The sequence below is a fragment of the Echinococcus granulosus genome (assembly GCF_000524195.1).
Source record: "Echinococcus granulosus chromosome Unknown EG_S00052, whole genome shotgun sequence".
Classification (NCBI taxonomy): Eukaryota; Metazoa; Platyhelminthes; class Cestoda; order Cyclophyllidea; family Taeniidae; genus Echinococcus; species Echinococcus granulosus.
Window position 1 is genome coordinate 87479 of NW_020170432.1, and position 15694 is coordinate 103172.

The window sequence follows — 15694 nt, forward strand, 5'->3', positions numbered from 1 at the left end:
GGGAAAGGATGGTCACCATATGGAGAAGTCTCACCAAATGGAAAAGGAGGAGGGGGAGGAGAATGGAGCAGCAAACTCTTTTCATCTTCAAGTGCAGAATGCGGTTTTGTCGCGCGTGATGCTTGAGGCGTGCAGTATGAAGCGGCGGGTCGTGTTGTAGTCCAAGAGCAACACTTTCTGCCAACTGATTGACTGGTTTAAGTGCTAGCTGTTGCCTGAAGAAGAGGCTTTACTTTTGCTCTGCAGCTGTACGGAGTAGACGAATGTCGGGCCTTTTTGCTTAATCCTTAGTAAGGGAAAAAAACACATCTCTAGTCAACCACACACGTACACAGCAAGCATGTTCAGTTGGGGATGAAGTGGTGTGCATCTCGAAATTTTAAAATTTCTCAGCCGATCGTTTGAGGTATTTGCTGGAACGCTCGTTTGCTTGACGGGGAAGGCAAACAGCCACTCCGCCTCACAAGGTACTCGGTCACCACAGGCCAAAAGGATACGTCGTCATTAAGGCGTGCGGATGAAGTGAAGAACTACACTAGTAGTCTTTGAAGGTTACTTGTCATGCGTGGCGTGTGTGTGTACGCCCGGCACTCACTGCTCTAGTGGCTTTCGCGACCTCTCCTTCTCTGTCCATGAGGATAGGAACGACTTAGCTCGTAGTCTAAGACGTGAAACGCCACGGGATATTTTCCGTGACGCTTTTGTGTGTTGGCAGCACGCGATTTTCCATCACTATTAGGGAGAGAGTCCCTTTTAGACTGCTACGTAGTGTCTGTTCGTGAGTGACGGGTTGCTGGAATCCGGCTCCTTGAAACGTTTTAAAGCGATGTCTTTAGTAATTCCACCTCTTCTGGGTGCTCACAACGATTTCGCCGAGAAGCTTCTACAACATTGGAACCTCTTGGGAGGTGATTAGTAGGAGTGACCAAGATCTGATCCCTTGAAGTTCAACCGGAACTTTGTTTAGGAAAGCTGAAGATGGGGGTAAAGTAGTAGAGAGCACAGTCAGAAATGTCTTACTGCCAAACGTCTACCGAAAAGTTGAGTGACTTGCGTTCCGTTCCACGGCATCATCGTGGTGTCCGAACCTGGAGAGATTGAACGGCTCACTCTCGCTGACTCTGCATCTGGTGGAGACATTACCATCCGATGGTCAGATCCTCCTGGCTTCCTTACTTGTAATTCTTATTTGCATTGTGAGTCGTTTTTTGTAAATTGGGACTTTAGATTTCTTTCAATTTATGTTTGTGACGGTTTTGTACTCATCCGTGTTGTAAAATGCGATTCTTGGGCTCCTCAAAGCTTGCACCCTGTCTTTCGGTCATTGGTCAACTACAATGCCTCGCAGATCATCATGGCATTCATCGTTCAGGCTTTCCGTTGGCGAAATTCACAGAAGGGAAATATCTTACGGAATTTTCATCCCATAAGCTGAAAATGCTTTAACGGTGCACATTCTTGCGAGTTATTCATGAATGGTGGTGTCAGTCCATTCTTCTCTTACTGCTTAGCTACTGACTACTTTCAAGTCACGATCCACAGTGCAAACATCCCTTCTTCCTTTCACAGCTGACTCGTGAAACCACCAAGATATTACTCGAAGTGGCCGGCCAAACTGACGCAGTATGTAAGGACATAATTCGGGCTCTACTCGTCTGGCTGCTGAAGTACGCGCGTCCCAAAGTGGATGAGGCCTCGTCACTGCCTCTGTCTCCCCTCACCATTATTCCCCTCAGCATTGAGAATGCAGAGACTGGCGATCGATTCGCCAGGTATCCCACAGCCGGGGACATCGCCGATCCTGACTTCCTCAATGTTAAGGTCGATTAGGATGTACGAGGTGGTCTCTCTTTGTGATGTTATTTTTCTCCCATCAGAATGCCTTTATTAATTAAAAAGGGAGAACCGTTTTTGTGTATAATTTACTGGCTGTTACTAATGGTATATTGGAAAAAAAATGGAAATAATTATGCGTTTTTCAGGGATCTTGTGTTTTACATGGAGAACCATTCATGAGATTTGGCGCTGTGGATGAAATAAGCGCTTTCTGGATATTTTAGTCGGTAAAATTACTTAAAAACTTGATCGCCTTGAGCTATGGCATGACCAGAAAAGGCCGGGCAACCTTCAATTCAGTTTGCTGCAGGGACTTTTAAAGTGCGGTTCTGTGCACGCACTAGAAGGCACGAGTGTGAGTCGTCTCGTTGGTACGGCTGTCTTGATTGTGCTCTCTACTGCCCTCCCTCCATCTTGAGATCCCCTGTATACAATTCCGGTTGGACCTCCTCACCCCATTTTCTGAGACTTCTCCATGTGGTGACCATCCTTCCCCGACATGAGGCAACCCAATGCAATTCGAATCGACAGTTGGGAAATAGAAGTGGGCCAGAAACGGTGGTGTGTGGGGCTGGATTTTTCCCTCTAGGGACGAAGCATTTTGCAAGAGTGGAATTTGAAGCAGGTCTGTGTCTCCCCCTGAAAAGTCTATGGTGTGAAATGTTGACCGATTGGCTCCCCAATCGGAGCACCTTAGGTAAGCAAACGAGGAGGGCACCTGGGGAAGGACACCAGTTCTAGCATGGAAGAAGGAAGTGAATTGGAATAGACGACAAATGGAACGGTGGTGATAACGCACAGCATGTGGATTCGGGTGTGGAGTCAAATGGTGTAACACCTTGTCAGCCCAATCGTTGTGGCAGGAGTGTCGAGAGTAGAATCACACACTTCTGAGGTGAATGTGAATACCCTTTGTTAATAATGATGTGGCCATTGTGACCGAGTGTCATTTGATCCCCTTCGGGATTCGTGGGTCATGGTTACCACCTAGATGCCACAACATTCCATCATTCTGGGCGTTCTTAAAAGAGATTTTATGCACCTTCCGCGTCAGTCTTCGTGGATTTTATGCCTCTACTGACGTTAAAGTTACGATCGTCTTCCGGGCCAATGGTAAGGCGTATCGAAACAGCTTGATCGTCAATCAACCGTGGTGGTCACGTGAGGCTAAAAATGTAGTGAGTTGGGAACACTAGTGGCTTCAGTTTTAGCTGTATAGCCCTTCCGGCTCTTTTAAAAGAACCAAAATAACTCATTTATGTGCCCTTGGGTCTGCCCGCATTGTGCGTCTGCTTTGTGGCATAGCCCTCCAGCCATCCCGTTCTTCAATTATGCGTGCAGTTTACAATACGTTGACAGGCTACGACTCCAAGGAAGACATAATATTCCTTTTTTTAATCGTAATTTTGTGTAAATTTTTCTATGGGATGTGCTTGACTTATGAAGCATGAATGCTGTCGACCATCATCTGCATACCGAATATATTCTCCCCCGAAAACTCGCACTACGGGAAGTAAGGCCAGACCCACTGAATCTGTTGCCACAAACAGGAAGCACAAGACCTTAAATGCGAACTCATCGCATTAGCATCGGTACGTTATCTCGAATAGTCGAGCCAAGTAATGCAACTCGTTACAGAGGGAATAGAAACGCGGGCACAGGGATAAACAGGAAGAGCGCCCAGGTAGGGATTGTGATTTGCTTGAATGTAAGCTTCACATTCTTTCAAATCTAACTCTTTCGGTAGCGACATGATCGTCTGCCGATAACAATCGACTGTCGGTTCTCGGAACTAATATGCAATGTTCCTTTTGGGAGTACTTGCATAAATTATAAGCACCCACTTCCAGTGACAAATCATAGGTGTTAAGAAATAAATTACTTAAATCAAAGTAAATCTACACCTCAAAGACCTAAAAGAATAGCAGCATATCTCCTGATTTAGTTATTAGGTATTAAATGCAGGGTCCTTTCTGTAAATGGCAAATAAGTCAGACCAGGATTAAAGTTAGAGCATACCTTTTTCAGTTACATTTTGGCAGTGTAGAAAACCGCCTACAATAGCATAAGATTTACATTGTGTGGTCATTACCATTTTAAAAAGCAGTGGCAATAAAAAGTGACGAATGACAACCCAATGCCTAGGTAAGTGTGTGTTCTGTCTGTTCGTTGATGCCAAGTTCTCCCTTCGTCATAAGCCAGGGCGGTGACCTATTTAAACAAAGAAAACTTGCTGGTGCTGTGAGTGATCAGTCTGACACAGAGTGGCTTAACATGGCGGACATTGCTGACGCAGAAAGAACACCTCTCCTTAATGACGATCAAGTTATGAATTGTACCCCCGGTTTCCCAAACGAGGATTCTGCTAGCAGTGCCCACTTCAATGAAGTTTTGAGGGAGGCCATTGAAGCCATCAATTGTAGTGTTTTCCCCGAAAGAATCTATCAAGGGTCCAGTGGCAGCTACTTTGTCAAAAGCCGCGACGGTGTAAGAAAGTATTGAGTTAACTTACATTGTTTTGATTTAACAAGGCTCATTCGTTTCTTACACGGTTAAAATAACTGTATTTTGTGCGCTCAAGTTGCTAAATGAAACAGTACTCAGCATTCAAGGGGTTCTATGTTACTTTATTGGCCTTCTCAAATAACGCACTTAAATATAGGTTTACTGAATGCTTTTTTTGCTGTGGCGGTTATTATGGATCCAAAACCTAGGCAAATATGGCATTTATTGCAGACTCCCATATCAAAAAAGCCTAAGTGAGTAGGAGTTAAAAATTGTGCTCTTGCTTGCTGTACATTTACGATTACCTGAAAATACTATCAAATTACTTACACCTAACTCTTCATAACTGGAAGAAAGTTATGCCCATCCTAATGTAATATATAAGTAAAAGGTAGTGTCAAAGTGGAATTGATTGGGATGGAGCTTGGATCTAATTAATTCAGCCCCTTGAGTCGCGTGATTGACGCTTAGTGTCCTTTTTTAGAAAAAGATCGCTGTATTTAAACCCAAAGACGAAGAACCTTATGGAAAACTGAATCCCAAGTGGACAAAGTGGATGCATAAGCTCTGCTGCCCCTGTTTCTTCGGTCGTAGCTGCCTGGTCCCCAATCAGGGCTATCTTTCTGAGGTGGCTGCAAGCCTTGTCGACGAAAAACTCGGTTTAAACATCGTTCCCACCACAAAGGTTTGCTGTTTGCTTTGCTTCTATGCAAGCACCCTTTTAGGCGTGCAATGTTGTTTGTTTATGCCGTCATTTGTTTATTGTGGCTCATCATCGACACCATATCAGGGATCAGCCGCCATTGTTCTTCTTCTCTTTGTGAATCTAGTCTAGTCGTTAATTGACTTCATCTGTTTGCTTTTTAATTCTCTAGGTTTATTGTCAAGTATCCTGAATCTACTTTAACTTGCCCTCAGTTTCTGTGTACATTAAATAAACCATTCTACTTCCGCAAAGGTTGTTAAATTGGCAAGTAAAACATTTAATTACCGTGCCGCCGTGCGCGCCGCATCTAAGACGAAACAGCGGTTTGCTGATCGTTTTCCCGACTTGGGGCGACACTTTCACAGACTTGGACTTCCTCCCAAAGTGAGTTTGTTTCAGTTTCTATTCATCCTTTTACAGTTTCATTCCTCAAATTTGTTGCTGCTGACTCACCTTAGTTGATCACTTGATACATTCGTATCGATGTTCTAGTTTGGATCTTGTCAGTGCCATCCTGAATTACGAATCTCCTCATTCCTGCTACGTATCTCAGACCGTCTTAATTAAACTCAAATTAGAGGGAAGGTGCATTTTTTCACCTACACGATTTGTTTGGATTCGGTTATTTGTTGGCCGATGAAGGCCTTGGTGTTGATGAATTAATGAGGGATCATTCTGCAGATTCTCGATAGCAGGTGTTGAGTTGGTCCTATTCTTCATACACTTTTACTTGAAGGATGCTTTGGGTGGTAATCATTTCTTTGGACACTACACGGGTAAGGTGATTAGTAGCTTGGATTGCATTCCGCAGTCCGGTTTAATCTATCCACTGTCTAGATAGGCCATATTTTTACTCTTGAAAATAAATATACTTCACTCTTGGTTTCAAGTTGTGGCTGTGGTAAAATCATTGGATTTTGACCTCTTCATGTCGACATTGCGTGTCATGTTTTCACTGTTGCCATTCTCGTGGCTTTGACGACGTCGGAATCGACCTATCTTCTCATGCTTATTTATCGCTACGTCTCTTTCAGTATTTGCGGAAATTTCGTTTATCTGATTTAAATTTAACCTAAATTAGGTTAAAAACTTTCCTCTTTTCTGCCGAACTTCCCTGATTCGATAAATTTGTCTACAAACTCAGGAGCAGCACGAATGGAGGTGGTGCCTAAAACTGGTGAAACAGTGGGGGCATCGGAGGGTTGAATTGATTCAATTCACCCATCTTAGAAACTAATTTTACTGATGGCGCAAGAGGCCGATGGGCATGACTTTAGCGGTTGCGACAACACCGGAGCAAATGCCTTCTTTGTCATCTATTTATGAATTAGTAATCAAAGCAAAGGCAAAATCTTGTAAAACAACTGTTATTTTATGGCCTGAAACCATTCTCCCATTTTACACTCTCCCTTACCTAGAATCACGACAATCTTCCAACTTTATGTTTGTTTAATATGGCATAATGTAGTTTTGGGTCCACCAGCCTGGCAAAATAGGATGTAGTATGTCACTCAGAAAAAAGGCTTCTCTTGATTTATGAAACAAATCTCGAAAATTTATGATCACGGTAATATGGAGAAAATCCATGGCTTCGAAATGAATGTCAAAGCATTTTCCTCATTCACTATGATATCTCTTGCCTCATGCCCTGTCTGAAAGCCGAAGCATAATGCGCCCTTTTAGCAATTTTTCTCCTCTTCTTCCTCCTCTTCGCATTCCTCTTCTTCGCACTCGTCCTCTGGGCCTCCCTCAATAAATTGTTCAATTGCGGTCTCTGGACTCAGGCTATCACTCATTCTATAGTCACAAGGCGTGCAGAGGTGGATTTTAAATTCTTTTGGCGCAAAGCTCACCAAGTAGTTCACTGCAGCGATAAGCGATTCCTTCGTGTCTCCAGTTAGTGTGACATTGTAGTAGAAGTGCAAGTTCTCGGCATTCGGCTTCTCTGAAATGTTTACGTCTATGTTGTAGCGCATGCGCAGCGCCTGGAACAAATTGTGTTGCGAAGGTCGCTCGCACAACTCGAGTACAAAGAGCTCGTAGTTTTCCCCCATAGTGGGACACCCATTAGAGTCGCACCATGCTTTCCAGTCCTCCTCACTGTCTAGGTGTTGCTGACAGTCAAGGAAGGCCATCACCATGCGATTCATTATGTCCACTGCCGGCGCGCCTAGATTCACTGTGTACTGTCCGCCATTTTTAATCTCCCCGGGGAAACCACGTCCCCCGGCTGCGACCTCACCCTTACTGCGGAGGGGCTGAAGCTTTGTGAAGATGTCTTCTTCCTGTTCCTCTTCCTCGCTTAGTCCCCCTTCCTCCTCTTCGGACATAGCTCTGGTGAAACTACCCTCTACCAGAATCGATGACCTTGCACGCGACTGATACACGTGACTTGCTAAAAGGATTTGTAGGCTTTCATTGTTGTTGCTGGTGTCTTGCGGTAGGTGGGCTCCTTCCAACTCTTTGCTTCGGGCTGTCAGGACGCCTACTATTGGCTCAATCGATTTGATGCGGATCCACTGCCGGAGGAGGCACAGACTAGCCTTCAGCATCAATTTGAGAAGCTGGTTGTCCTTGACTACGTAATTCGTAATACTGGTAAGTTAGTTTGAGTCATTGTCTTATCTCAAGAGCTTAGCTGCGGACTTGTCTTTTCGTTTATCCGTTTATTTCTTGTGCTAGGTGATTGATTACCTAGGGTGAAATACGTAATAATGATAACGTTCTACAGCGAGCGCATTTCATATGACATCCGCTTTTGGCAGTAAAACCTAAATGCTAGAAGTTGTCCCTCGGATCTTCAACTTATTTTCACTCCTTTTTATCACTATTTTTATCACCTAGCTGTCCATCCGGGCGTAAGGAGGTGTCAGGTACCTGGGGGCACTACTCAGTATTTCTTTTTATAAGAAGCTTCTTCGATCTTATTTTTGTTTCTTTTCATGGATCAAATGAGCGTTTGCTAGCCAACTTTATTGGTTCTGTTTTATGTGTCTATAACCCCGACCGTTTTTGGCATAGGGATCAGTGGAGCAGTAAGGTGATCAAAGAACTTTGTGCATTTTTCCCCTATAAAAAGAGTTAAGCGACCACAGAAGATCTCTTTTGGGGCTTTATTTGTCGAGATAATTGCTATTACAGTCGACTATTCTGTCCCAACGAGACAAGCGACCTGCGGATTGTACCCTTATGGGGCATTTTGTCTACAGAGGCAATAAAACTGTCTTGGTTCTGCATGCGGTTGTGCTATCCATCCAGTGCCAATAAAAGTGGTGCTAGTCGTCACTTGGACTTACAGGTTAGTGAGAAGCCACTTTAATATGAATGAAAGAAGTGAAAGTCGAACGTCTAGTTTTCGGATTTATCACTGGAGTCAAACCTTCATATCCGAACCATTTCTGTGCGATTTCTGTACTGTCTGGCACATTTGTGGAGATCCACCCGCAACTATGGAACGGAGTCCAGCTTGGTGAGTAAAGCGACGAAGCTTGAATCACATCCATTACCGTGGATTAACATGATTTTAATGCGGGTTTTAATTGTATGAAAGTGGTCGCAAGTACCGTACCAGTATCCTACCTATAAACCGACGTGGGAGAAATAAACAATCCAATTTTCCTTGCCCCCTTGAATCAAGCTGCATGAACTTTCTTTGGTCACTTCCCTTGAAGGGTCCTTGAAATCGACCGTATTGTTTGTAGGGATCAAAATGTGCTAAACATATTCCACCACTCATGGAGCGGTGATTGTTAAAGGAGTTTTCTTTAATTACACGATTCTATACCGGGAAATAAACAGAAGCTGTCAATTCTTCCATGGTTTTATTAACACTGATAGGTAAAGTCAGCAAATTCAAACGATTCTCGCGAAACGAGCAAGTGACTTTTTAAGGGCTGGGAAACTTCTTATTCAATGCCCCCATATGGACAATACTTGCGAATTTGGCTTTTTTCTTCTGCTTCTAGATCGCGGCAATGACAATTGGCTCATTCGTTATGAACCGCCCGAAGTTCCAGCGCCCTCTTCAGAGGGTGTAAGTTGCGTGGTTCTTTGCAGTTTCCCAGTTTCTCTACACTGAAGCCTGCTAACGGCGCTTTGCTTCCTTCTTGGTAATCCCTAACTTCCTTATACTGCAGGCACCAACATTTGCATCAATTGATCGCTTCTTCATGCTTTGGAATGGGTGAATGTACCTCGTTGCATCTATCAGGAGCAGTTGTATGCACTCGTGCATTATAAGACATTTGATGTGCCTCAGACTATCGGTGCGATATTCCTTATTGGACTTTGTGCCACTTCCCTGGTACTTTGAACCTTCATATAAAAGATTCTTTCAAATTGGTGGGCAAATCGAGTTGAACTCGACTTCTATGCTGCAGGCACGCTCTATCTTCCATTTGAATGGATGTGTGAGCGACATCATTGACCCGGGGACCTCGAGATTAAGGTGGCAAGGCCAGATATTGGTCGTGTTTCACGCCATTGAAAGGTAGACAATCCACCCCCGAATGTTTCATTGTTGGTTGTCCTTAACTCATCTGCAATGGCTAACCTCCACCCACCACACACTTTGAGGTGAAGGCTCGCATCGCCTCATCCACTGTCTCCTACAATGCTATGCTTACTCTGTCTAGGTCTGAGATTTATCCGCATGATGGGGTGTAATTAGGTGTTCATGAAAAACTTTTCTTGAAGTAGGCTGAACTTGGGCCGTTGAATCAGTGTGCAGAAGGTGCTCTTCTGAGTTTTATAAGATGGCACAACATAACACGACCTCGTATTGCACTCTAGGTCATAATGAGGCGAAGATACTACCCCGCTGGCGTCCTCCATATCCCCTGATGGTATTTCCTCGAGTAGTACCCAACACCTCAACATTAGACCGTCAAGTGTGGAACATGATGTTCGGGAAAGAGGACCATGACAAGGGTGGAAGCAATTAGCTCTCGGTTTTTGTCTTTAGATTTTCACTGGGAATTGCTTGAACTAATCCTCTCACCTGTTATCAACTTTAACTTCCTTAGAAGTCACAGATTATAGCCCCTTTGGATGCTTTGTCGGCTTACACTAAAAACGCCTAGCTTCACAAAACCTAGATATCCTCTACTCCACTGGCATTTCCCTATTCGCCTCCTCTTCTCTTTTCAGGGAACGGTAGCTAAGTTGATTGATCATGTGAGTTGGCAACTTGATCTCACCTTCAAATGGGATGCGCCTGCTTTTTATACAACCTGTATATGTGTCTGTGTGTGTCGATGACACCCTAAGAAGAAAAAATCATACTGCCTTGTGACTTAATTTGAGTTCATGTGAATTTTAATTATTCTCTGTGGGCTTACTCTCCTCTCCTCTCTCCCTCTAATTGGTTGGAATTGGGGGTTTGAAACGTCCTGGTTGTGTGAGATTTTATGGCAAATTTTGTTGTTATAATCACTGCCTATCTAAAAGTTTTCACAGATCACTTTGTGCAATATTAAATAGGCTTTTCTCACTACTCTTTGATATTTGAATTAAATTAGGGGTTAGTTCACATCTTTAGTTTAGGAGCTCGGTTGGCGTCACTCTCTCATGAGACACCGTAGCACTTGATTTCCCCTTCTGAAGGCGCTGCAGAGTGTCGAGTTCCAAGTCGTGCTACTCAAAAGAGGTTGCAATCTTGTTTCATTCCTCGTTCGCCTTGCAAATGTCCTCCTCAACGCTCATTGTTGACCATTGGATGCTATCTATCTGACTGCAAATCAAACGTGGTTTTTTTCCATTGCTTGAAAAAAACCACTTTAATGACGGTTCTGTTTGTCTCCTGAATGGTGTTTTGTGATCATTTCTTCTTTCAATCTTGCCTCCGTACTTTAGTGGCAAGATGTCGATCCAACCTTAGGAAACAGCTTCTTAAGAACTTCACATCAGTCCAAATCCACCCTTGCTCACAATACTTAGAATCTTGAGAGACCAAATGCAAAACTCTTCCTTCCATGGCGTCTACTCGATGGGTTTTCTCTGTGAAAGCGAGATTGTTGCTCTTGTTGAATGCGTTTGTTAGCTGGTGCCATCAATATGGTGTCCCCCAGTTCAGATCTCGGGGGTAGGTTTATTATTTCACGCGTGTAAGAGCTGAGGGCCTGCAAACCTGGCTTCATTTTTTTCAACCTGAAATCATGGGTTTGTTTTTGGAAAACTAGCTTTTGAATCATCACCGTGCACTACTCATAACTAACCTTTCCATTATAGGGCGACGATATTCCCGACTCCGTTCAGCCCGGAATTCCCAAGGTTACAGTTGTCGCCATTGACAATGGCCTAGCATTTCCCTTTAAGCACCCCGACGAATGGCGAGCTTGTACGTTTCTTCCTTTCTTTTTAACTCGATTCATGGCTGCTTATGTGTAACTTCTACCTTAAAAGGCCTTGTCTTCCACATAGCCAAGGGTTGGGGGATTGTGAATGATTTTTTTTCCCGTTAAGAAAGAGGGGTTGACTTCCTAACCGCAAACATATCCACCTCAAATGCTGCAATCCCTTGTCTTCTGCGCAGTTAACCTGATTATGCATGCACAAATTCTCATTTACTTAACTAGCTCTATCTCTTTTTTGACAAGTAATTTGCAACTGCTTGATCTATTCGGCGACAGTTATTCATGGTGGCAAATGGGAGGACTTATTTGACAAAAGTGTGATATTGTGCAACGGTAGTCTTTTCGCCAACTCTAGTGATCACATCTGGCCGATCTTTTTCGCAGGTTCTTGCGCATATCACGTAAAATACGACGGCTCTATCGACTTTATCCCCGAGAAGGCTCAGCATCCGTTTGTCTTGGGACTGACTTGTTCAGTATTTTCTCTTTCGTGGTGAATCCGCTTAGCTCTACTGCTTTGGCACTTTTTTGGAGTTAGAAAATCGTGTTTATTTGATTAAGGAATTCCAGATCTCGTCGGAACGCGTCAAGTCATTTTTCCCCTCTGGTGGTCAAAAGTGCTAAGGGAATGTCTTCTTGTAATTTATGTTCCTTTCTATAGACTGGTGGGAAAGTTGACAACTTAAATGGATTTGTTTTATTCATCGTGAGGCAGGCATTAGATAACGAAGCTTTAATCCCAGGCTGATATGGTACAGTCGTTTATAGAGCGGTGAATCCCTGTGTCTTTAGAGGTCTTTATTTATAGGGGTCTTGACATGTCTGCTACCAGCATTGTCTGCAATGTCAGTTTGAGATGTCCGGGTACACCACATTATGTCGGATTTCGCCAACAGACGACAGCTATTGGAGTTGTTGGATAAGCTTCAAGTCCAGGCGCACGGCCTTGACAAATATTTGGGCTTTTTGACCTGAAACACGGTGTGGTGCTGTCCCTTCGATCACCAGTTCATGAAATCCTTGTTCATCGCAGTACGTTCTGGGTAAACCTTCACAGTGTCTCGGGAGTCATCAGTATGGACCACTGTAATTGGTTCCTGAGGTACCTCTTCTCTTCCCCCTCCTCCTAGATCCCTTCTACTGGGCCTGGCTGCCATTGGCAAAAATTCCCTTCTCCGATAACATCTGTAATCACATTCTTCCACTCATAACCAATGTGCACTTCGTGAACGAGCTCGTCCGTGACCTGTATAAACTCTTTAAGGTAAGCCGTGCCCCTTTTATCTCCGCTTTCACTGCCAATCATAAATTAGTGTATTCCTGGTACACCGTGGCGCACATGTCACCTCTAAAGCAACTCATTTAATAGCACACAGGGGAACTAGGGAGCCCAGCAGTAGATCGAGTGCCATCTCTGTCACTCTCAGCGATTGCTCTCCTGCATTGGCTATTGCAGCAGTGCTTGAATAGGTCGCCGCCAACTGCATCTCATGGGCGTCAATAATGTTCACCTGTCACGGCTGGAGGATTTTTGATGCCAAGCTGAGTTCAAGCGCCGATCACTTTCTACTGGAGAATTTGCCTAAGGACCAAACAAACCAGTTTTCAGCGACCGAAAGTACCGCCTTGTAAAGATACGCTCCAACCTTAATATGATCTGAGTTGTTCACTGAGGATAGAGTTTGCGATTTTGGGTCCAAAGGTGGGCCTTTGACGTGAATAATTCGCTGAATGGGTTAGAACCCGCGTCAGATATGGTACGAGGGGTGGTTCACATCAATCCTCTCACAGCTTTATTTAAAGCTTCCTTTGAAATGTCTTTGAAGTAGTCAAGTTGGCCCTTTGACACCCTGCATGTGATGCTTGACTTTGCGCTGCGTAGACACCTACATCAGCCCTCGAACTTGCTTTATCTGAGGGTACTTATGTGCTTAAGTGAAGTATCTGAGATTATTAAGCCTTTTGGCCTGGAAGAGGGTGGGGGGAGTTAATTGCCTAACACCTGTTTTCTCCTTCCACTCTTCAGACGGATCCAGGATTTGACCGGAAGACGTTTGACAAACAGATGGCTGTTATGCGAGGCCAAGTGAGTACGCTTCATAAACTTGCCTTGCAAATTGACTGATAAGTTGTTCTCATGCGCTTTTTGGTACAACTCGATGCAGTGTCCTGTTGTAACCAGTGCGGATATTTTAAAGGCCATTTGATGCTTCCATTTCTGAAGTATAAAGGTTACCATGCCAGTCTGATGCCCATTGTTTTGCCGGTTGATGCAAGTAGGTGGGTGAAACCCATTCGCCTAGCATCGATCACGACTTTGACTTTTCAGCTGATCCCTTTTTAATAGGGCGATTGTTCCCGCGTCAGTGACGTGAAACAATACCGAGACCTGGTGTTGCCATCTTGATCTTGAGGTGCTCGGGTCAGTAGTATCGTTCACTCATCATTTCCAATGGAAGATGGAGAGTCTTTCTAAATGTGCTGCAGCATGTTTGAGTGCTTCTTCACCAGATCCAAAAGACTCAGCTTGAGCCACTTTGGGAAGGCAACTTGTTCTGCCACCACGCCTACTCGAAAGACTCTATAATATCGACGGGATGCATCTGCAGCATTGGAAGCTACTTCAACCCGATTTCAACTAGGAGCTAGCTTAAATCGCATTCGTCGAGTTTCGGAGTTGGGAACGGTAGAGTAATGCACCGACAGATTGATACATCCATGGCCTTTGTGATTCATACCTACAAACAGTTCTTCTGTACTGAAAACCACACGGACTTTGTTTAGTCGCCACATGTCACACTACCTTTACCGTTTGCATAATACGTGAATTGCGGGATAGGCGGATTTTACTTTTGACAGCATAGACAATGGAACCCTCTGCATGTAGCCTCGCACCCTTTTCTCTCCCACATGGCCTGGGTTGTGGATTGTAAGTCGTCTCCTAGAGAGGTTTCGCGTCATACTGCGCAGTTCTCGGATTGGAACGCGTTCCTTGCGTCAAAAGACGCGATTGGAAGCTGCGAGTAATCGCTTGTCGAGTTACATTGTCCGGCCAGGTAGACACGACCCTTCATACCGGGTCGATTGTGCACAGATCTCCCTACGAAATCGGTTGAAAAGGAGACCGTACTCTTGTGAATTGCTAAATTCTTTTTTTTTCAGATTTTGAATTTGCAGTGCGCTTTGCGTGAGCGAAAAACCCCGCTCCAACTGGTGCAAATACCAGTCGTGACAGTTGAGCGAGAGAAGCGATCAATAACTCGGCGCCTGCAGCAGGTAGCGCGCGAACTGCTGCCTCCGAACGTGCAGCTGGGACGAGCCGCCGCAACTGCCTTGGAGGATGAGGAGGAGGCCTGCGCCAGTCCCTCGGGTGACGAGTTGGATCCGCCCGACTCGCCGGGTAGTGGGGCTAGTGGTGGCAGGAGTTATTTCACCTCTCGCTACTCTCGTCGCCCCTTCTTCACACGCTTCTAGCCGGGCTGCCCGCCCACGTCATGTCTTTCAGATCTCATTGTCTCCGTGTGTGTCTCTGCCTAATTCTTTTCCCCTATCCTCTCTCCCACCTACTGAAAATCACCGTTCCCCCTCTATCTTCAAATTCTGTTTTCATACCTACCTGTGTGTATGTGTGTGTGTGTGTATGTAAGAGTCCATTTTGGTGTCCCTCCTTGTCTCGTATGATTTGTTTACGATTACAATTGTATTTGCTTATGTAAATGCCTCTCGGAAGGTCACTAGGAGGCAGACAGAATGGTTGCACGGCTTAGTAAGTATCCGGTTTGTTCCGTTACTCCCGCTGGAATTGATTAGGCATTGATACTTGCTTCTTTCCCCACTGACAAAGGAGCTTTGCCACTTCCTAAAACTCCGACTCTGAAAACGGGAAACCTTGAGGACTTCTTACTCAGTAATGAGAGCAGTCGTGCTATTTGGCTGTCAGCTTTTAAGGCTATGTCCTTTATTGGTTGAAAGAAGTGAGGTGTGACCGTGACTTTGGGGCTTGCTGCCGTGTCCCAAACGCCCATGATGTTTGTCGTCCCTTTTGCTTACCTTGTGCCGTGACCTTTCCTTTTCAGTCCATATGGGTGTCAGTGATTTGTTCCTTCGCCACAAATTTGACGTGATGTCGCAGACATGGACTTCAGCTCGGTTCATCAGGTCGGTAAGCCCGAGTCGTGGCTGTCTGATCCCGGAAATTCGACTAGACTGACTCATATCTGCCTGGTGCTTCATACTGAACCCACATAAACAATTGCGTGTTTCCTATGTCGCTCTTACGCCACCACCGTATCAA

General features: G+C 44.7%; 2 protein-coding genes across 2 annotated transcripts in view; both read left to right on the forward strand. All coding sequences in view use genetic code 11, as the record gives it.

Annotated features, from left to right (window-relative positions):
- The window catches only part of EGR_06160 (Leucine-rich repeat-containing protein 47), a gene marked incomplete at both ends in the record, with an annotated part of 4530 nt that extends 2700 nt beyond the window's left edge, over nt 1-1830 (forward strand). Inside the window, one exon of the mRNA XM_024495409.1 lies at nt 1570-1830. Coding sequence (XP_024350137.1) covers nt 1570-1830 — 261 coding nt within the window. The remainder of the gene's footprint in view (nt 1-1569) is intronic.
- Nucleotides 1831-4008: 2178 nt separating this feature from the next.
- EGR_06161 (Phosphatidylinositol 4-kinase type 2-beta) lies at nt 4009-15610 on the forward strand (the record flags this gene model as incomplete). The annotated part of the gene is made up of 11 exons (XM_024495410.1): nt 4009-4323; nt 4826-5026; nt 5300-5431; nt 7492-7645; nt 9013-9080; nt 11276-11384; nt 11785-11876; nt 12503-12664; nt 13427-13486; nt 14563-14824; nt 15477-15610. The coding sequence occupies 11 exons, from the start codon at nt 4009-4011 to the stop codon at nt 15608-15610; spliced, it is 1689 nt and encodes a 562-aa protein (XP_024350138.1).
- Between the last annotated feature and the right edge of the window lie 84 nt (nt 15611-15694).